This window comes from Bufo gargarizans, chromosome 2, assembly GCF_014858855.1.
Source record: "Bufo gargarizans isolate SCDJY-AF-19 chromosome 2, ASM1485885v1, whole genome shotgun sequence".
Taxonomy (NCBI): domain Eukaryota; kingdom Metazoa; phylum Chordata; class Amphibia; order Anura; family Bufonidae; genus Bufo; species Bufo gargarizans.
Window position 1 is genome coordinate 506,033,722 of NC_058081.1, and position 21,765 is coordinate 506,055,486.

At 46.3% G+C, this 21,765-nt stretch overlaps 1 protein-coding gene across 2 annotated transcripts; it reads left to right on the top strand.

The window, feature by feature from the left end:
• Positions 1–929: 929 nt before the first annotated feature.
• On the top strand, positions 930–18,635 carry TMEM263 (transmembrane protein 263). Of its 2 annotated transcripts, none has more exons than XM_044277934.1 (3): positions 930–1,085; positions 6,768–6,836; positions 17,232–18,635. In XM_044277934.1, exons 2-3 carry the CDS (start codon positions 6,773–6,775, stop codon positions 17,510–17,512), a joined length of 345 nt encoding a protein of 114 aa, XP_044133869.1. In that variant the 5' UTR covers positions 930–1,085; positions 6,768–6,772; the 3' UTR covers positions 17,513–18,635. The 2 variants fall into 2 exon arrangements, with proteins under 2 accessions (XP_044133869.1, XP_044133870.1); XM_044277935.1 differs by lacking the exon at positions 930–1,085 and adding an exon at positions 4,537–4,733.
• Positions 18,636–21,765: the final 3,130 nt, after the last annotated feature.

Here is a 21,765-nt window from a genome sequence, read left to right on the forward strand (position 1 = left end):
GTGTGTATATATATATATATATATACACACACACACACACACACATATATACATACATACATAAATACACAAATACACACGTGCGCGGGGCGTGTGTTTTTGTGCTTTAGGGTGCACACCCTAATGCAATAGGCTGCGCACGCCTATGATAACTAATGTGAGGGGGCACAATGTGGGCATAACTAATGTGAGGGGGCACACATCTGTACAAAACTACTGTGAAGGTTGTACAATGAGGGCAATACTACTGCAAGGAAGTTTTTTTTATTTATTTTTTGGGGTGGGGGGGGGGGGGTGTGTGCCAGAGAAAGGACCCGCCCCGGGTGCCAAACACCCTAGGCACGCCACTGCTCGGGCCCCTCACATTGAATATACTTACCTGGTTCCCAGCTCTGCTCCTGGCACAGCCTCTGTAGCTTCTCCCTGTGCGGGGCTGAAAACATCTGTGTTGGAGGAGCAGCCAATGGCAGGTGGGGACGAGCCAACCTTGCGTCGTGGGTGACCCTAGGGAGCCTCCCCCAACACCGGATGTTTTCAGGGAAAAGCAGCGGTTGCGGTGCGGGGACCAGGAGGTAAGTACATTCAATGTGCTCATAGCAAACAATGACATTTCTGATTGCTATGGGTAACTGCACTATATATACACACGTATTTTCACAGAGCAAGGCCTGTCCATGGAGATTTGGGCAGCTTTGGACTCCATGACGGTGCCATTCCTAAGATTTCTATACTGTGCACATATCTCCTCTCCTAAATGCCATGGGGCACACACGTACACACCCTGCCCTGAGGTCGGAGCCAGCAGCCGCCCCTCACCCACAGCCAGCAGACAGCTAACTGTTTTCAGAACATCTGGGCAGTTCCACGTCACAGACTTGAGGGACTCGGAGCTCATTGGCTGACGCTTAGAAGCGATCCTATTGGCTGAGCGGAAGGATGCGTCAAGCGCCACGTCTGCAGCGGCCACAGAGCGAAGTGTGAGCGCTGAGAGATAACGAGGGCGGCGGAGGGAGACAGGATCCGTGCGGTGAAGGTGTGTGATACGACGGCTGCTGGACACCCTGCGGGATACGTTATAGCTGGCGGTGAGTGTGGGGAAGGTGGCCGTGCTGTGCGTGCGTGGCCTGTCGTGATGGAGCATAGGGACCAGTGCAATAACAGTGACGTGTCCCAGGTGTAAATCGGCACTGGCACCTGGGGTACCACAGGGACTATGTAGGGTTTCAGTAGGAATAGCAGCCACCATATAGGGCAGTGGGACATGAAGGCCACAGCTGACCTTGGATTCGGTAATTTTTTTTACTTAAGACGACCAATGTATTTTTGACATTATTTGCATATGTGGTGTCATAGCATTCGCCCTTGACCCATTTATATGTCTGTCCCATCGCTATGTCGCTGTTGGCAGTTATCGCTGCCATCATGTCCGTCATGTAGCGACATTCCCTAGTGTTCAGTGCAACCCGAAACTTTTTGCACTATTCCCCCAAAAATATAAAAAAATTTCCTCCATCTCCAAACATTACAGTGCGTTTGCTGTCCCAGGTGACCATGCCTATAATGATGGCTCTATGGTATATCTAATGTAGATGATGGTATTTCCCCCACTCATATCGCAGGACTTCGTGTTGCATCTGGATGTAGATCATCAGGTGTACTCGGTGGCATCGGCCATATTGGCTTAAGATCTAGAAGAGTCAATGAGGGAGAATGATCAAAACTGGTGTAAAATTAGTTGCCCATAACAACCGGATTCCAACTTTAATTTTCCAATGGAGCTCTGAAAAATAGAAGATGGCATCTGGTTGCTAGGGGCAACTAAACCAGTTTTCGTTTGCACCCGTTTTGATAAATCTCCCCCAATATTTAATTTGTGGTCTGGATAAGTCCCTGAGGGTCACGTCCTGTGAAGTATTTCCAGTAGCATAGTCGGAGCGATCCTTTGTGACTGGCGCTCTTTTACATACCATGTGTTGCTGATGAAGCAATACCTCTTATTGGATGGCGTGCGTCAGAGGTTTAGATACTTGGACATCTCATGTATCTGCTGAGCTGGACTTGGATCAGCACAGAGCTTTATGGTGATCTGAGTCCAGTTCAGTAGAACTCCAGGTGGTCTGGGTAATGCGGACAATAAAATCCACTCGTACTCAGGGCAGGATTTCCCATACGGTCATGTTATTTTTCTCCACATTGGAGAAACTATCTTCTATGGCAGTGGTCCCCAACCTTTTTTGCGCCAAGGACCAGTTTCCTGCAAGACAATTTTCCCAGGGACTCGGTGGGGTGGGGTGCTTGGGTGGGGCTTAGGGTGTGCAGGTCCACACTATAACTCCCCACCAGAGACCTGCCGCAGCTCACATGACTGGTTACTACGGGTGACACACGCGCTCTCGACGTCTTCATTTCCATGGATACAGTGGCTCTCATAGCAGATGACAGGACCATGTAACTGACCATATGACAGGTAATATAAGGGGCAGGCCGTCCTCATCATGTGATGCGGGAGTGAGCGGCGTCTCGATGACAGTCGCTAACGCTGGTCTGGAGAACGTACTCAGCTGGCGGGAGGAAGTCGGACAAGCGCATGCGTACTGCGAGTCCTTTAGGGTCCATTCACACGTCCGCAAATGAGTCTGCATCCTTTTTCCGAGATATCGGGAATGGGTGCGGACTCATTTATTCTCAATGGGGCAGGAATGGATGCGGACAGCACACTATGTGCTCTCCGCATCCGCATTTCCGGAGCGCGGCCCCGCAAAAAAAATAGAACATGTCCTATTCTTGTCCGCAATTGCGGAAAAGAATAGGCAGTTCTATGGGGGGTGCCAGCCGGGTGGGTGTATTGTAGATCCGCAATACACCACAGATGTGTGAATGGACCCTTAGGCTGCTGCTTTCTGAATTTATATTCAGCCGGGCCGTGGCAATTCGCGTGGTGGTTGGGGACCGCTGTTCTATGGGAAATTCTAGTGACTTTTCCGGAAGGATGTTGAGCGAGTGATCTGAGGAGCAGTCAGGATCTAATATTACGTTGTGCAGCGCTGACATGTGATACATGCACACACGTGGCCACTCAAGTGCTTATGGGGCTGTATGTACACACGTGGGTCCGCATTAGAAGACTGTGTACTCTTAACCCATTCTATGCCTGTTGCTGGCCCATCCTTTACCCCAGGTAGTACCTGTGTTGACTAGCTGACCAGCTGATTTTAGCAGTGCAGGGCAGCCATATTAATGTGTATTTGAGGGCTCTTCCTCGATGGCCAATGTCAGGGGAGATAAGGATTAGTGTTGTGCCTTTTCATAGGTAAATACATTGCGCTGTCGGATTTTAACATGTCCGATCCTTTTGTTGTCAGGCGATGTCTGGCAGCAGCAGATCCCCCTGTCTCTATTGAGAACACCTGCATGCTCAGCCGAGCATCCCTGATTATGGTGGGAGGGTGAGCAACATCACATCTAATCATTGTCAATGGGGTTGTGATGCAACTCGGCAGTCGCCAAACAATGCAAACCTGCTGGATTTTTGCCCGAAAATCACTTGCGACTTTGCCTTCATGAACCTCAATGCTTGTTCACATGACCGTATGGCCTTTTCAGTATCTTGCGGCCCTTTTTTAACGGATCAGTTTTTTGTTTCAGTAGTGTCTCCATTCCGTTTTTCCGTATGGCATATACAGTAATTATATAGAAAAAATTGGGCTGGGCGTAACATTTTCAATAGATGGTTCCGCAAAAAACTGAACCGATACGGAAGACATACAGAGTACATTCCGTATGTGTTCCGTTTTTTTGTGTGGACCTATTGACTTGAATGGAGCCACGGAACATGATTTGCGGGCAATAATAGGGCATGTTCTATCTTTGAACGGAAAATGCGGAAACGGAATGCAGTACATTCCGTATTTTTATTTTTTTGCAGAACCATTGAAATGCATGGTTCTGTATACGGGACACAAAAAACGTTTGTGTGAACGAGCCCTTAGTTACGTGTAACTCACAACATAAGAGCCAAATCACATAAAATACCGGTAGTTGTGTGACACGAAGTGGCAGACGAGTCGCACAGATTTCTAGTTGCATGACTTGTATACAGCTTGATGTCGTGCGGCCAAGTCGCCATGTAGCAGTCGTCAAAATCAAGGCAGTACGGGACACCCCCTGGTTCTGCGTAGAGCTATGCCATTACAGCCCTCATCTGGCCACCATGTTCACGTTGTCCTTTTAGCAGCAGGGACCCTCTGTGATTGCAACTTAAAAGGACATTATTGGGTTACATTTTTAGGACACAGGCGTATAATTTGGAGTGGGCCCCATTTGGCTTGTTTCCAGGTGCTGTAAATGGCGGAGAGAAACCCAGAGAAGTTTTACTTGTAAGCTTAAGGGTTAATTCCGCAGCACCTGAATACTTGGGGATAATGGAGCTTTCTGGAGCAGGGAGGAGCGTCCTGCAGGCAGTTTAGACAGTGTCTGGAGACAGAGGTGTATTATTCTCCATCCCCCCAGGATGACATGGAAGTGTTGCTGCTGTAAAGCGTGGCGGAGCTGCCAGGGATCAGGTTTAAGTCTCTGCCACGTCACTGGAGTGAAGAAAAGCCTCGCTGTCCACCCGAGCCTCCTCCCTCCTGCACTGCTTTTCTTCTGGGTCTTGAAAAACATGATCATATCACAGTACAGTGCCCGTTCCTGCAGGACATTGCGTGTGTTATCCCTTGCATGTAGTCTGTGAGGTATGTTTATTAAAGTACAGTGCCCGCTCTGGCAGGGCATGGTGTGTTAATAGCGATGACGATTATCAGGATATTGATATTACATGGTTATTGTAACTGGTAGAGAAGTTTAGGATTTGGACCTGCCTTATGAGGAATATCCTTCCCCTAAAAATCCACTGGAAAATATAATTCACAAGTCCCCTCTCCTCGCAGGTATTAGTCTTATTGCATGTATAGTTCAGTCTGTTTGGGTCAATATGACAGCCTTTCAACGCACTTTCCCAGATTACTGAATTGCAAGTCTGCATATTTATATTGACATATGGGTGCAGGGGATCACTGTGCCCCCTACTCTTCTGTATCTGCTTTACTATACAGGTCTGCCCAGTTATCCTGACATATGGGTGCAGGGGATCACTGTGCCCCTTACTCTTCTGTATCTGCTTTACTATACAGGTCTGCCCAGTTATCCTGACATATGGGTGCAGGGGATCACTGTGCCCCCTACTCTTCTGTATCTGCTTTACTATACAGGTCTGCCCAGTTATCCTGACATATGGGTGCAGGGGATCACTGTGCCCCTTACTCTTCTGTATCTGCTTTACTATACAGGTCTGCCCAGTTATCCTGACATATGGGTGCAGGGGATCACTGTGCCCCTTACTCTTCTGTATCTGCTTTGCTATAAGGGTCGCCCAGTTATCCTGACACATGGGTGCAGGGGATCACTGTGCCCCTTACTCTTCTGTATCTGCTTTGCTATAAGGGTCGCCCAGTTATCCTGACACATGGGTGCAGGGGATCACTGTGCCCCTTACTCCTCTACAGATGCTTTACTGTACAGGTCTGCCACTCAGCACTAGGAAAGCAGAATAATGGCCAATATGACACTGCAGGGATGGTCACCTATCTGAATTTCACATCTGCCTAGTTTCATAGGTTACCTGAATGCCTGTTTTTATTGTCATGTTGGATTAGGGGATGGATCAGCGCATCCTGTGCACATCTGTAGCTGCACTACTGTATAGGTCTGCCATTCAGGACCCTAGGGAAGCTGAGTGATGACCAATATAACGGCTGCAGTGGTATTTACCAAGCTGTCCTAGACCGCCCCCCCCCCCCCTTCCCTTATGGGATCAGGGGTACAGCACTGCACCTGTTGGTCCCACTCTTACTTCCTGCATTACAGGGCAGGCTTGATGTTCAGGGCTGTAGAAAAGCTGGGTGGCAACCAATATGGCTCTGCCAGATTCCTGGATGACAAATCTGCCTAGCTATGTTGTCTACGTCTGTTCACGTCTGCTATTCAGCTCTTTAGGGAAGCTGGGTGACCTTCAGATTCCCGATCTCCGGTAGTTACATGGGGCAATAATGACGAAGTGTTGTGCTGTCTAGTGGCACTACAAGCCCCAGCATCTCCATCCATCCTCGGCTTTATGTTTCATGAACTTGTTGAGCTCTACAAGATGTGCAGCTCTTCCTGTTCTGCTATTGAACTACATTTCCCATGATTTCCCAAGGGTTCGTGGCTGGAAACAATGCTGGAGCTGGGGTTAAGACCGAACCGGCTGTGACATGAGCAGGCCGAGGGATGGTATGCAGAACCACTATCACTGTAATGATACATATGCAGTATATATCGGCTTCTGGGCCCCTCCTGGGTTTTAGCATACGATTCTGGATAAATTATTGCCCCGCTTTTCTAAAATCCTGGCTATCATGCCGTTCAGGACTGTAGGAAAGCTGGGGAAGGGGTGGTAATATAAGCCGTTTGGTTAGAAACAGATAGAACTAAGTGAACAACTGAGTAAGAACCTGAGTGATGAGGCCAAAGATTTCAGTAATTTCCGTGTAAGCGCTGTAAATGGCTGCTGCTGTTTGTACGTGCGCAGCTTGTATTTAGCGAGCGTCTCTGGGGGGGGGGGCTCAGCAATCTAGTCACATCTCATTCTTGCAAGTGTTTGCGTAATGTCGCTCTGTGGCCCCGAGATTCTCCTTTACCCGGTGATTTCTACTTGTGGATAATTATAATAAACATGTTCTTTTTCTCAGGCACAATGAACCACACCGAGAAGTCAGAAGAAGACGTTCCAGCTTATCTACAGGAGGAGAAGCCAGAGGGTAATTACATTTATACTCTTAAGGGATTGCCAGTTTCTCCTCTAGGTATTGATGAATCTTGTGTTTTCGAGATGGAACCAAAAATGTGTGTATAGTGTCCTCTTAAAATGAGGTCTTTGCCCTGACACCCTGTAAAGACCATGTCAATGACAGGTCCCCTATTTCGCAGAGGTGCAGGGTAGGTATGATACTGCCTTAGGCCATGTAAAGCCTTAAAGGGCTTCTGTCACCCCACTAAACCTTTTTTTTTTTTTTTTTTTGCTTACTTATAATCCCTACACTGCGATTTATGGCTACATGATCAAATTAATCATTTTGGTCCTGTAGATTTAGTTTAAAACAAGCTTTTAAAATATGCTAATTACCTTGCTACCAGCAAGTAGGGCGGCTACTTGCTGGTAGCAGCCGCATCCTCCGATCGTAAAGACGCCCCCTCCACATTGTGATTGACAGGGCCAGGGAACGGGATCGTTCTCTGCTGGCCCTGCCTGTTTGCATTTAAAATCTTGCACCTGCGCCGCGGCTGTACCTGTCTTCAATTGGCGCAGGTGCACTGAGAGGCGGACGCTCCATCCTCAATGCGCCTGCGCCGGGTGTAGATGTGACGTCAGCAGGCGCGTTGAGGATAGAGCGGCTGAGCGAGCAGCTGCCTCTCAGTGCGCCTGCGCCAATTGAAGACAGGTATGGCCGCGGCGCAGGCGCAAGATTTTAAATGCAAACAGGCAGGGCCAGCAGAGAACGATCCCGTTCCCTGGCCCTGTCAATCACAATGTGGAGGGGGCGTCTTTACGATCGGAGGATGCGGCTGCTACCAGCAAGTAGCCGCCCTACTTGCTGGTAGCAAGGTAATTAGCATATTTTAAAAGCTTGTTTTAAACTAAATCTACAGGACCAAAATGATTAATTTGATCATGTAGCCATAAATCGCAGTGTAGGGATTATAAGTAAGCAAAAAAAAATAATGAGATTTTAATACTGAGACCTATCCTCTGAATAGGTCATCAGTATCTGGTGGGGGTCCGACACCCAGGATCTCCGCCAATCAGCCATTTGAGAAGGCACTGGCGTTCCCATGAGCTGTACAGTGCAGCGGTTTTGCTTGGTAGCACAGCTACGCCTAAGCCGCGTGACTGATGAACGTGACCTCACTCTACCTAGGGAAAGCAGCGAAAAGGCTGTGGCGCTACTGCGAGCGCCGCTGCATTCTCAAAAAGCTAATAGGCAGAGGTCCGAGGTGTTGGACCCCTCTCCGATCAGATACTGATGACCTATCTTGAGGACAGGTCATCAGTAAAAATACCTGCGAAAAACCCTTTACAAACGTCGTCTTTGTGCCCAGATCTACTTAATGGGAGGCACATTGTTTTATCAATTTGGACTTCTATTCGCCTCACATTAGTAGTAAATAACCCCATGGTACCCTTTATGTGAGGAGGTAAATGATAGGGTTATTATTAATGTGAGGCACATGTGGGGTCATTTATCAAACTGGTGTAAAGTAGAACTGGCTTAGTTGCTCATAGCAACCAATCAGATTCCATCTTTCATTTTTCACAGCTCCTTTGGAAAATGAAAAGGTGGAATCTGATTGGTTGCTATGGGCAACTAAGCCAGTTCTACTTTACACCAGTTTGATAAATGACCCCACACGTGCCTCACATTAATAGTAAGTAACCCCATCTTGTACCTCACATTAACCCTATGTTGTCCATTATGGAGGTCCAAACTGATGAAACCTTGTGCCTCACTTTAATAGTAAGTAATCCCAACATGTATGTCCTCACATAATGGGCAACATGCGGTTAATGTGAGGTACATGTTGGGATTTTATGCTATTAATGTGAGGCACGTGGTTTTATCAGTTTGAGCCTCCGTGTGCCTCTCGTTAATAGTGACACCATCATTAACCCCATGTTGCCCATTATGTGAGGTACATGATGAGGTCCATGTTACTATTAATGTGAGGCACATGGCTTTATGAATTTGGAGCCCCATGTGCCTTGCATTAATGGTAACAGTGAGCCCATCATGTACCTCACATTAATCCCATGTTGTCTATTGTGAGGAGGTACATTATAGAGTTATTAATGTTAGGCACATGGTGTTATTAATTTTGAACCTCCATGTGCTCATATTAGTAAGGGACACCATCATGAACCCATTATGTGTAGTACATGATGGGATCACTGTTACTATTAATATGAGGCCATGCGCCTTACATTAATACAAGCATATGGCATGAAGCACATGTAAAAACTGGAAACTTCTCCTGCAGCAAGATCATTCTGGTTGTTGTAGGATGAAGGACCTGTGATGATGTCATCACCATGTGACCAGTAATGTTACTGGTCACCAGGTGATGTCATCATCATCAAAGGTACTTTAACTTATAATCATCCAGCACAATGAGGACCACTTTGAGTTTATCTCTCCCCTGAAACCCCCCATCAGGCCCCTCGGTTATTTCATTGATGGCAGTGGCTGGCCGGGTTACAGTGGGGAGGGACTCTCTCCTTTCTTCTCCACTGTGCAGCTGCTTAGGAGAACGTGGCGTTCTCTGCAGTTCTTGCACGCTATGTTCTCTGATAGGCACTGATACTAAGCTGCTCAATAGTGGAGCTAAGTATCGAAAGAATGCCAGTTTGGTATCGAAACCGGCTCAAAAAGTATTGATAATCCGATACCCTTTGCAATCCTAGGCTGATATGTTATTAAAAAAATGTATACCGCTTATACGAATGAGGGGAATAAACTGCTGCCTGAAACCTTAAGACCCCTTTCACATGGTCGTTGCGGGAAAATGTGCGGGTGCGTTGCGGGAACACCTGCGATTTGTCAAAATGCGGAACGCACATTGCCGGTGTCCGTGTTTTGCGGATCCGCAATTTATGAATGGACGTGCGAATGGGACCCTAAGGCAGTGTTTATCTTGAGAAGAGCAGAATCGGGCATATTGAAATCCCATAGCTCAATCCTTCTTTCTTAATATCTGTAATAGGGGGGAAGGGAAGGGGAAAGAGTCAGAAACCCCCCATCCCATACACATTAGAATTAGATGATCTGCAGATTTGGCCACCCTTGTGGTGTGGGGAAGACAAGTTGCAGCTCCAGAGGTCTATCTTGCTAGTAGGATCCCGTTGCTCACTATGTTAATACTGTATAAACCCTTGAAGATGTGAAGGTTGACAATTGGACAAATGGTACTTCTAGACAGCAGAGAATGACGTAGGAGGTAAGGTAATCAGCGCTGGAGCTATATATAATCCTTGTGCTAATAAGTTGGTGGCTTTCAGATTTACTAGTACATTTTTGGAATATTTTAGATTTCTGATTCTACATCCCACCATATGGCCTTCACAAAGTTTGGGGCGTTTTCTAAGGGTATCTGTACAGAGCAGTAAGGTAACACTACGTGTTTGATGCAGTAACAAGAGTAGTGGTCGGTAGTCCTCCCAGACCTTGTAAGGTGAGCAGGTGGACTTCTAGGACTCTTTCAACACATGGGGTTAAACTGGACAAGCCTAGATGTTCTTTGTAATGTAAAGAGGTGGTGTTTGCTTTCATGTCCCTACCCATACAAACTCATAAGAATCAATGTTTGCGTTGTGTCCTCAGTCTGCACGACTGCAGGCATGTAGAAAAACATTGCCCTACATTCCCAGCCTTCTACCGCACCCCCTCCCCCACCCCCTTTTATTTGGGAAGCTTGACCTGGGTGGCAGTGTCTTATCTATTGTGCCATGCAAACTGTCACCTGTTTGTTTGTGATACCCTGCTGGGGTACAGCACATGGCGGTCTTATGACTGGATATTTGACCGTCTGACCTAATGTGACATGTCTGACATATGGAAATAGTCTGCGTTTACATAAGCGTCAGATTGCTCCAGTTAGATACAGTATCAGGTGTGCTGGCAGGTCTGGTGACAGCACTATTTTCAGCCCTCTCATTTACTGTACAAGTCTCTGCATCACTGGATGTTTTCAGCACACTGACGGTTATGGGGTCTGACATGGTGCCAGTAACTGTACCGCACAGGATGGTTTGATAGACGGACTCTGCACCAGAGGCTTGTAACGGAGTCTCCTATGCAGATGTCAACATAGCCTTAGCGGGTACAGGTTGCAGATAAGCTTTGCCATTCGGTATTTAAAAAGTTCTACGATTATTCTCATCACCAGTAGCACTTCTAAGTCAGAGTACTTTCAGCAAACTTTGTATAACTGTGAATAGTAGAAATGTTGTAATATATCTTATCAGAGAAAAATGTTTTTTGTTTTTTCTCTACTAGAAAGGGTGGAGATCTGTGGGTCAATTTACACTGGGAGATGATTGGTAACAGATGTTCATATGATCATTGCCAGCTCCTTAGGCTACTTTCACACTAGCGTTCGATCGGATCCGTTCTGAACGGATCCGATCATATTAATGCAGACGGAGGCTCCGTTCAGTACGGATCGGTCTGCATTAATAACTTAGAAAAAATTCTAAGTGTGAAAGTACCCTGCGCGGATCCGTTCAGACTTTCAATGTAAAGTCAATGGGGGACGGATCCGCTTGAAGATTGAGCCATATGGTGACATCTTCAAGCGGATCCGTTCCCATTGACTTACATTGTAAGTCTGAACGGATCCGCACGGCCAGGCGGACAGCTGAACGCTGCAAGCAGCGTTCAGCTGTCCGCCTGTCCGTGCGGAGGCGAGCGGAGGCCGAACGCCGCCAGACTGATGCAGTCTGAGCGGATCCGCTCCATTCAGACTGCATCAGGGCTGGACGGAGGCGTTCGGGTCCGCTCGTGAGCTCCTTCAAACGGAGCTCACGAACGGACCTATGAACGCTAGTGTGAAAGTAGCCTTAGCTGTATAGGGATGAACAATCGTTACTATGGTCATTCATCCCCTTGTGGTATTATTGTTTGTCAGTACCATAAATCGTTTTAGTTTTGCACAGGGCGATGTGCTGCTGACAAACCATAATTCCATAAATGCTCGGATTGCCAGACAAACAATGATTTCTCGTGTGTCAGTTGATTGCAGTCACATTTACATGGCCCGATTCTCAGAAATGTTTGGCCAAAAGGCTATGGATGGTGTATGAGCAACTTAAAGGGTATATCTGGGCTAGCAATATTGATAACCTGTCCTCAGGATAGGTCATCAATATCAGGTCGGTAGTAGTCCAACCGATCCCTACCAATCATCATTTACTTGCAGGGACCCAACACTGAGAATGAAAAACGAAATGCAAAGTGGGTGCACGCTCAATGGGGATAAGCTTACCCTATATGCAAAGTACAAAAAAGCGAGCAGCACTCCAAACATAATAAAGTTAAAAAAATAGATAATTTATTCACCCATGTGGTGTAGCAACATTTCGGCCCTACTCTAAAGTCTTTCTCAGGCTTAATCCGAAACGTCGCTACACCACATTGGTGAATACATTATCCTTTTTTTTACTTTATTACGTTTGGAGTGCTGCTCGCTTTTTTGTACTATATACACACACACACACTGCATTTTTCGCCTTATGCCCCCATGAGATGCACCTAGGTTTTAGCGGAGGAAAATAAGAAAAAAATATTTGTCATCAGACAAAAAAATAAATGAATCAACTCGCCCCTCCTACTTTGGATGGCTCTGCCACCACTTGGGTGATCCAGCGCTCTTCCTGCTGCATTATGCTAGTGACTGGACATCACACAGCGTGAGGTCACATAGGACACACTGCCATTTTTTCCCCCACTTTTGGCCCCAAAAAGTTACTTATAGGGCAATTTTTTTTATCTATCTATCGCATATCACTTCTGTAATACTTTTGTCCCTTTTACTGCCACATCCGTAACATCCCATATCCTGCTCTGACAGACAGTCACATGACGTAAATCCGTCTTGAAAGACCTAGATGAGCTACCAGCTCACTGAGGGATTAGATTAGAAACTCCCATGGAAGTCTGTGGAGATGGGGAGGAGTAAACTGCAGAGTGAGAGAGACATTATTATTCTGAAAAACTATGCAAGATGACAGATATCTGTTTCATATCAAATAAGTCGTACCCAGAGCTGTCTTTTTAAAAACCAGTAATTTTGGGTATGTAGAGTTTCCAGTCCTTTGCTGTGTGTGTGAATCCAGCCTACAGCTAAGCTCCCCTTCCAGGGGCAGGAAAGAACTTGTACGACCGCCATATTCGTCCCCCTGGGGCTTTTTTGTAATGTTGCCTTGTCTCCCCAAGAGAGAAATGTCCGTCTGTCAGGGAGAGGTTTCAGCCAGTTCTCTTATTGCTATTTTAGCTTTTATTTCTTTGCTGCTTGTGAAGCAGCGACTTCTTGGACATGTAGTTCTGAATTAGATAAATATTATCTACAAGAGGGGGAAGAAAGGTGAGGTCCAGAGTACTGGGGGTCTCTGAGTTTACTCGTAGGGTCGTCTTGTGAATTCTGTGAGGAATGCAGAAAAATGTAGGCAAGCTTCAACCTGTGGTGTATGACAGGGCTGCTTACCCCTGGAAGCGTTACCACCGATGGTACCCAGCTGAAATATCCTATAGTGAGCAGTCCATATAAACCAGGGAGAAAAGAATCCCAGGGCACTTACCTGGTGTACGGCTGATATTCTAAAATGAACAGCGATGTGGGTACGTTCATTGAAGCGTACTTTGACCTTTTTGTGATATACACCAGGCCATAAACATATTAATAGGGGGACATTCACATGACCAAATGTATTTTGTGGTCTGCAAAACACGAATCTGCAAAATACAGATGACGTGTTGGATCCATTAACTTCAATAGGTCCATGAACCTTATTTTGCAGCCAAGAATAGGACGAGTTCAGTCTTTTGCGGAACAGACATGATGCGGAAAGCACACGGAAGACATTAGTGTGCTTTCCACATCCATATGTCCGTTCCGCAAAGGATATAACACTCCTGTTCTTGGCCACAAGCGCGGACATGCAACCATTGAAGTCAATTGGTCTGCAAAAAAAATGGGTGCAACATGGACGCCATCTGTATTCTGCAGATTCGTGTTTTGCAGACCACAAAATACGTAAGGTCGTGTGAATTCCCCTTAAAGCAAACCTGTCATCACTTTCTTAGCCTATTTATCCACTCACTTTTCTATAAATACTTTTAATTACATTAATAATATTAAAATCAATCATCAGTTCAGAGAAAAACCTAAAATAAATGTTCCCGCCATATATGTAAATGCCCCTTAGATGAGTCCTGTCTCCTCCATGCTTCAGAGATGAGTCCAGCCACGCCCACAAATGAATAAGACACACCCTCTACGATTGGTCATCTCCACCCCTTCTCTTCCAAGTCTCTCAGCTGCACAGTATACATTATATGATCGGTGTGTGATGAGGAGGGAGGTGACTGGTTCTGATTTGGGACGTGTGTTCGGGAGGAGGGTAGGATCTTTACATTCTGTCACTCATAGAGAAAAGCGAAAGTGGACTGTAAAAGAAGTACTTGGAGGTGTTTAAAAACAAAACTCTAGGATGATTAGAGTGGGGGAGAACTATCTCAGGATGCCGATGATTCTTATGGTTAAAAATCGGTGACAGGTTCCCTTTAAAGAGGTTTTCCGAGGTTTTAATATTGATAACCTGTCCTCAGGATAGGTCATCAATATCAGATTGGCAGGGGTCCAACACCCGGCACCCCCGCCGATCAGCTTGAAGAGAAGGCCACTTTCTGTGCGAGCGCTATTTTCCCTTCATTGTTTACCTGCTCACCAATGACATTGCAGTGGTGAGCAGGTGTAATTACAAGCCGTCTCATTCACTTCAAGTGTATAGCAACGAGCCGTCCCATTAAAGTGAGTGGGACAGCTTGTAATTACATCTGCTCACCACTGCGATGTCGACGGTGAGCAGGTAAACGATGAAGCGAAAACAGCGCTCGCACAGAACGCGGCCTTCTCTTCAATCAGCTGATCGGCGGGGTGCCGGATCCTGAGGATAGGTCATCAATATTAAAATCCCAGAAAACCCCCTTTAAAACTAGCAGTGGCTGCTTTTCTGCAACGTGTGTATGGTGCCTGGTCCATGGTTGGATATGGCTTTCTCCAAGATAAAGGCTTGGGAGCTGCCTTGAAAATACAATTATGTGCATGTTATGGAGAAGTGAGGACTGATAGATGAGCACTATCACATCTATGACCAGGAGTAATGGACTTCCCTTTCACAGGACATTTTTATTTTACTGGAATGTTCTCCAGGAGCTCAGTATGGTGACAAGGTGTGCTTCACCTCTCCGTAGGTAGACCCATTTTGACAGATGTATTTTAACTGTGGAGCTAAAGCACCCGAGGTCTTCTCCTGTCCCTTGTCACAGATCGGTGTGTGCCATCTGTAGTATCGATGTGACAGATGCAGACCTACTTTGAGGAACAGTGTGTTGTGCCCACAGATGTTAAGCAAGGCGGGTTCTCAGACGGCGGTGATTGAACTGGAGATGAAAGTTTGTGGGACGAGCTTGAGGCAAATGATGAGCTGAGGAAGATGCCGCAGTAAGAGAAGCAGCCAACGCTTCAGCTAGAAAATGGCTTTGATGTTACCAGGAGTTTATCTCCCTCTTCTCATAAGAACTGTGTAGAAATCTGCAAAATCCCATTTCTATTTCACCTCTGTTGTGCTGATTAATTTTATAATGTTCACATTTAAATTTCTACACCTCCCATTGAAATTGCTAGTAAATCTGTCTTCAGTTCCGTTTTAAGATCCCTTCAGGGTGGCTGCAGTAGATTTTGAGTCGTAGGGCAAAGACAGATGAGCGAGTTCAGTGCGAGAAACTCTCTGCGTGTGTCAGTGTAAGGTCCCGCTCATGATCCTGTCTTTATAATGCTGTGTGTCCCTGTTAGACCTGTAATTTATAAAATTACACTGACATTGGTTCTCCAGCTGTAGTGAAACTAGAACTCCTACGATACCTGGACCGTAACTGTACACCAGTTTTCTGACACAGAAAAGTACATATATTTGGTCGCAAGTGACACAAAACTTGTGACTTTTTAGTAGGGATCAACCGATATAGATTTTTATAGGACCGATACCGATAATCTATGAATTTTCAGGCCGATAGCTGATAATTTATACCGATATTCTGTGAACTTTTCATTTTTGAAAAAACTAAATGTGTGTGTGTGTGTGTGTGTGTGTGTGTGTATGTATATATATATATATATATATATATATATATGTATTTTTTTTTTTGTAAATCTTTATTTTTCATTTATAATTAATATTTTGGTGTGGGTTTTTTTTTTTGTACTAACTATTAGCCCCCTTAGGGACTAAAACCCTTGTCCTATTCACCCTGATAGATCTCTATCAGGATGAATAGGACCTCACACTGTACCTGCTGCTCTGTGCACACAGCATCAGGGATGTTACCATGGCAGCCATGGTAACAGATCGGAGCCCCAGCATTACACTACTGGGGCTCCGATCAGAACTGCCAGTGAGGAGGAGGGGACCCTATGGCCACTGCCACCTATGATTAATATTGGGATTTGGGGGGTGGGGGGCGCACTGCGCCACCAATGATTAATACTCAGGTTTGGGGGGCACACCGCGCCACCAATGAAGATAACTCATTAATTCATATACAGGAAGCGGGAGCTGGCTGCAGAATCACATAGGCGGCTCCCGGCCTCTAGGAGCGGTAGCTGCGATCCGCGGCAGTTAACACCTCGGGTGCGGCACCTGAGGGGTTAACTACTGCAGATCGCAGCTACTTGTCATAGAGGTCGGGAGCCGGCTATGTGATTCTGCAGCGAACTCCCCCTCCTGTACATGAATGAATGAGGGAGGTATCTTCATTGGTGGCACAGTGGCCACAGCCCCCCCCCTTCTCTTATCCTCCCTCCTCTCATTGGTGGTCGTAGCAGTAGCACAGGGGGGAGGAGACACTGCTTCCTTCCCCCCTGTGCTGCTGAGGGAACACGGAGAGCGCTGAGAGCAGCGCTATCCTTGTTCCCAATATGTTATCGGTATATCGGCAAAATAGATGCTGATACCGATAACGTTCAAAATCCTGAATATCGGCCGATAATATTGGTAAAACCGATAATCGTTCGATCCCTACTTTTTAGCTTTTTCAGACATGCTTCCACTTTCCCAAAAAGTGGACGGGCCTTTTAATAATGTGTGCCCAAAAACTGCATGTTACACCAAAAAGCTACTGTAGTTCCTGGCTGGAGAAGTTTCTGTTCTAGCCAAAGGACAGCAGAAGATACGTAATTTAGAAGTGCGCCTCTTAATACATTGGTCGGGTTTTTAATGACTGGTGTGTGAAATGTTGGCCTTTATTAAGCGACCCCCATTGTGCCTACACTAGAGCTTAGCTCAGACTAATGATTGATGTTTTTTTTTTTTTTTATCTTTCCAGCCACAGTTAAAGACCACCCTCAAGCCCAACCTGGCATGATCTCTCGTGTAACGGGGGGCATCTTCAGCATGACCAAAGGCGCGGTTGGTGCCACCATAGGTGGAGTCGCCTGGATCGGAGGCAAGAGTTTTGAAGTGACAAAAACAGCTGTGACGTCGGTGCCAAGTATAGGAGTTGGCATTGTGAAAGGTGGCGTGTCAGCGGTCACTGGGAGCGTTGCTGCCGTTGGCTCTGTAGTCTCCAGTAAAGTCTCTGGGAAGAAGAAGGACAAATCTGACTGAGCCAATATTTATATATATTTTTCTTTTCTACGAGAACTGACCCAGCAGTGATTTGGTGACTGCAGAATGGGCAAACAAAGAGCACACCACCTAAGACACTTGTTTCTGTAGCCACGGTGCGGTCTGTTGAGCAAGCAGACGGGGATCGCATGCAGTCATGCAGTGAACACGGACTATGAAGGGTTCATTGAAACTGCAGTGCAGATGTTACATTTTATTACACCAAATCATGTGTTTACTTTGTGTTTTTTTTTTTTTTTTTATATATATATTATAACTTCACAGCACATAGATTTGCAGCCTGGTACTTGTATAGTACATGTTCTTTTATCTTATGCTCATGGCATGCACCTGGATAGCCACACACCTCAATGCAATTTGTCACCAGACAGGTGGCATGGAAAGGTTCAAATAAATAGTTATTTTTGTGTATGTCCAGAAATTTCAGCCAATTCCTGCTTTTTCTTTTCTTGCTTCCCAAGAGTGTTTGTTTCACTATAATTTTGGATTATTCTTATGTACTTGGTAGATCTGTATGTGACAGTGTTGTATGTTCCCCATCCCTCCATTATTAGCATTAGGGTAGACATACACTTAACTTATTGTTAAAGGAACTATATAGGTTCCGGATTGTTATTTTTTTCTTTTCTCCCACTCCTCTTTAGTGCCTTATAGAACGCCTTCAGGTGCACAACGTAAATGTGGATTCTGCCACCATCCTCACGGTTTTATAGAGCCTATTATAGAAAGCTATGATTTTAAATCTCACTGTCGCTTTGGTCTTTGCACATGGATTACACTCCCCTGAGGTGCATTCCTACTTTGTTTAGTTCCCCCCTTGGACAGGATTCCAGAAGTGGTAGTTTACATATTTTTATACATTGCAAGAAGCTTATTTTCTATATAGAGTATAATTGTGTGCTGTGTCTTTGGAAAGATATGAATGCTACGCAGATCCTAAATGTAAGAATCCTGTGCTAATTGCAGTTTTCTCCCGTTTCTCTTTTTCCCTTTCTCTATTTCCCACCCCCTTTTTGTTATATCTTCCAATTACCATATTTACTTAGTCACCCACCTAAAATGTGAATTATGGTGAGAGAGAAAAATAAACTTTGTGCCTATATATATTTGTTTCATTTTTAATTTATTTTTAATTCATGTTCTGGGGGTTGTCATGGCTGGTAGACACTACTGTTAAAAATCTTTTTCATGTAGGGGCAGAATCAGTCACAAGACAAAGAGTATTATATACACACAGTGTAATGCAAAAGTTTGGGCATCTCTAGTCAAAATTACTGTTACTGTCAACAGTTAAAGGGGTATTCCAATCACATACAATGGGGGCATAGCGAGTATTCCTCGCGGGTGCAATGCGTGACCTATTCATCTCTATGGGGCTGTGCACATGAGCTGTGATTTTCACGCATCACTTGTGCGTTGCGTGAAAATCGCAGCAAGCTCTATTTTGTGCGTTTTTCACACAACGCAGGCCCCATAGAAGTGAATGGGACTGTGTGAAAATCGCAAGCAAGTGCGGATGCGGTGCAATTTTCACGCACGGTTGCTAGGAGACTATCGGGATGGGGACCCGATCTTTATTATTTTCCCTTATAACATGGTTATAAGGGAAAATAATAGCATTTTGAATACAGAATGCATAGTACAATAAGGCTGGAGGGGTTAAAAAATAAATAAAAAATTTAACTCACCTTAATCCACTTGTTCGCGCAGACGGCATCTCTTCTGTCTTCTTTTTTGAGGAATATGACCTTTGATGACGTCACTACGCTCATCACATGGTCCGTCACATGATCTTTTACCATGGTGATGGATCATGTGATGAGCGTAGTGACGTCATCAAAGGTCCTATTCCTCAAAGAAGACAGAAGAGATGCCGGCTGCTCGAACAAGTGGATTAAGGTGAGTTAAAAAAAAAAATTATATATTTTTTTTTAACCCCTCAAGCCCTATTGTACTATGCATTCTGTATTCAGAATGCTATTATTTTCCCTTATAACCATGTTATAAGGGGAAATAAAACAATCTACACAATAGGGCTGCACGATATGGGAATTTTGTGCGATTGCGATTAGGGCCCTAAAAATTGCGATAACGATATGCGATATTTTAAAGGAATTGTGCTAGAGGTCTATTTGCTTGGATTTTCCCATATGAGCCGCTGACACGGCTGGGTATGACATAGTTATGGGGGATCTGTGGAGGACGCTGTTATGGGGGGGGATCTGTGGAGGACGCTGTTATATGGGGGATCTGTGGAGGACGCTGTTATATTGGTGATCAGTGGAGGACGCTGTTGTATGGGGGATCAGTGGAGGACGCTGTTGTATGGGGGATCAGTGGAGGACGCTGTTGTATGGGGGATCAGTGGAGGACGCTGTTGTATGGGGGATCAGTGGAGGACGCTGTTGTATGGGGGATCAGTGGAGGACGCTGTTGTATGGGGGATCAGTGGAGGACGCTGTTGTATGGGGGATCAGTGGAGGACGCTGTTGTATGGGGGATCAGTGGAGGACGCTGTTGTATGGGGGATCTGTGGAGGACGCTGTTGTATGGGGGATCTGTGGAGGACGCTGTTGTATGGGGGATCTGTGGAGGACGCTGTTGTATGGGGGATCTGTGGAGGACGCTGTTGTATGGGGGATCTGTGGAGGACGCTGTTGTATGGGGGACCTGTGGAGGACACATAGGGCCATGAGGGGGGCCAGCTTAAGACATATAGCATCTTATGCTGGTCCCCCTCATGTGTCCTAAACTGGGCACATAACTGCCTTTGCGTGTAAAGTGTTTTACTAGTGTGTGTGTGTGTGTGTGTGGGTGAAACAATCTCTCTCCTAACAGGTCCGGCCTCTGTACTCACTATGAATGCAATGCAATGCAGCGAGCTGGCCGGCCGGCGCGTGACTGACGTCACTTAGTAACGCTCCTCCCACTTCAGGAAGCAGGAGCGTTACTAAGTGACGTCAGTCACGCGCCGGCCGGCCACCTCGCTGCCGCTCGCTGCAGTGCATTGCATTCATAGTGAGTACAGAGGCCGGACCTGTTAGGAGAGAGATTGTTTCACCCACACACACACTAGTAAAACACTTTACACGCAAAAGGCAGTTATGTGCGCAGGGCCCCTTTTATATATAATTGCGGCATTTTCGGGTCGGCCAAATCGCCATATCGCATTTGCCGATTATCGCGATTCGATTTTTTTTTTTTCGATTTATCGTGCAGCCCTACTACACAACCTTGAACCCAAACCTCAACTTCTGTGAAGAAGTTCGGGTCTGGGTAACACATTCAGTTTTTATTACGCGCGTGCAAAACACATTGCACCTACGAGATAAAAACTGAACAACGGAACGCAATCGCAGTCAAAACTGACTGCAATTGCGTACCTACTGCACGAGTTTGCCGCAACGCATCCGGACCTTATCTGGAAAAGCTCGTGTGAAAGAGGCCTAAAGCTTTATTTGTGGTAGGGGCTGAGGTGTACATTGGCGTGGAGTCAGGAGGGATGCCTATCACCCTCCAAGATCTATCTGGCTGAACTGTGCCTGGAGCCAGTGCGGGGTAGGCCTGGATAAGTGGGCCACCCAAGAGAGTGGAATGAAAGAAAGAAGGGTCGGGAGGGTGGGGCATGAAGCAACCGTCCTCAAGGTGAGGACGCGTGGGGGAGATATAGTAAGCAGCCCCTCCCACAAATGCAGGCTGTAACCAGCCTTAATACTTGTGGTAGGGGCTGAGGTGTACATTGGCGTGGAGTCAGGAGGGATGCCTATCACCCTCCAAGATCTATCTGGCTGAACTGTGCCTGGAGCCAGTGCGGGGTAGGCCTGGATAAGTGGGCAAGAAGACTACCCACGCTGTAGGAGGGAAATAGTTAATTGAACCGACTGACACGGGAGGTAACAAGGGCACGAGTGATTCAGGCCGGAGCTGGGCTGTTAAATGACCTGAGCGACCCGGGAAGGCACTGGGTAGTTAGTGACGTAACGGTCCAGGTGACGGCGGAAGAGCAAGCCTGGGCGATCCCGGATGTGAGAGGCAACGTGGGCCTGGGCAATCCAGGATGAGAGAGGCAACGTGGGCCTGGGCGATCCAGGATGAGAGAGGCAACGTGGGCCTGGGCGATCCAGGATGAGAGAGGCCACGTGGGCCTGGGTGACCCAGGAAGACTAAGGTAGAGCAGGCCTGGGCGATCCAGGATGACAGAGACAGAGCGGGCCTGGGCGATCCAGGATGAC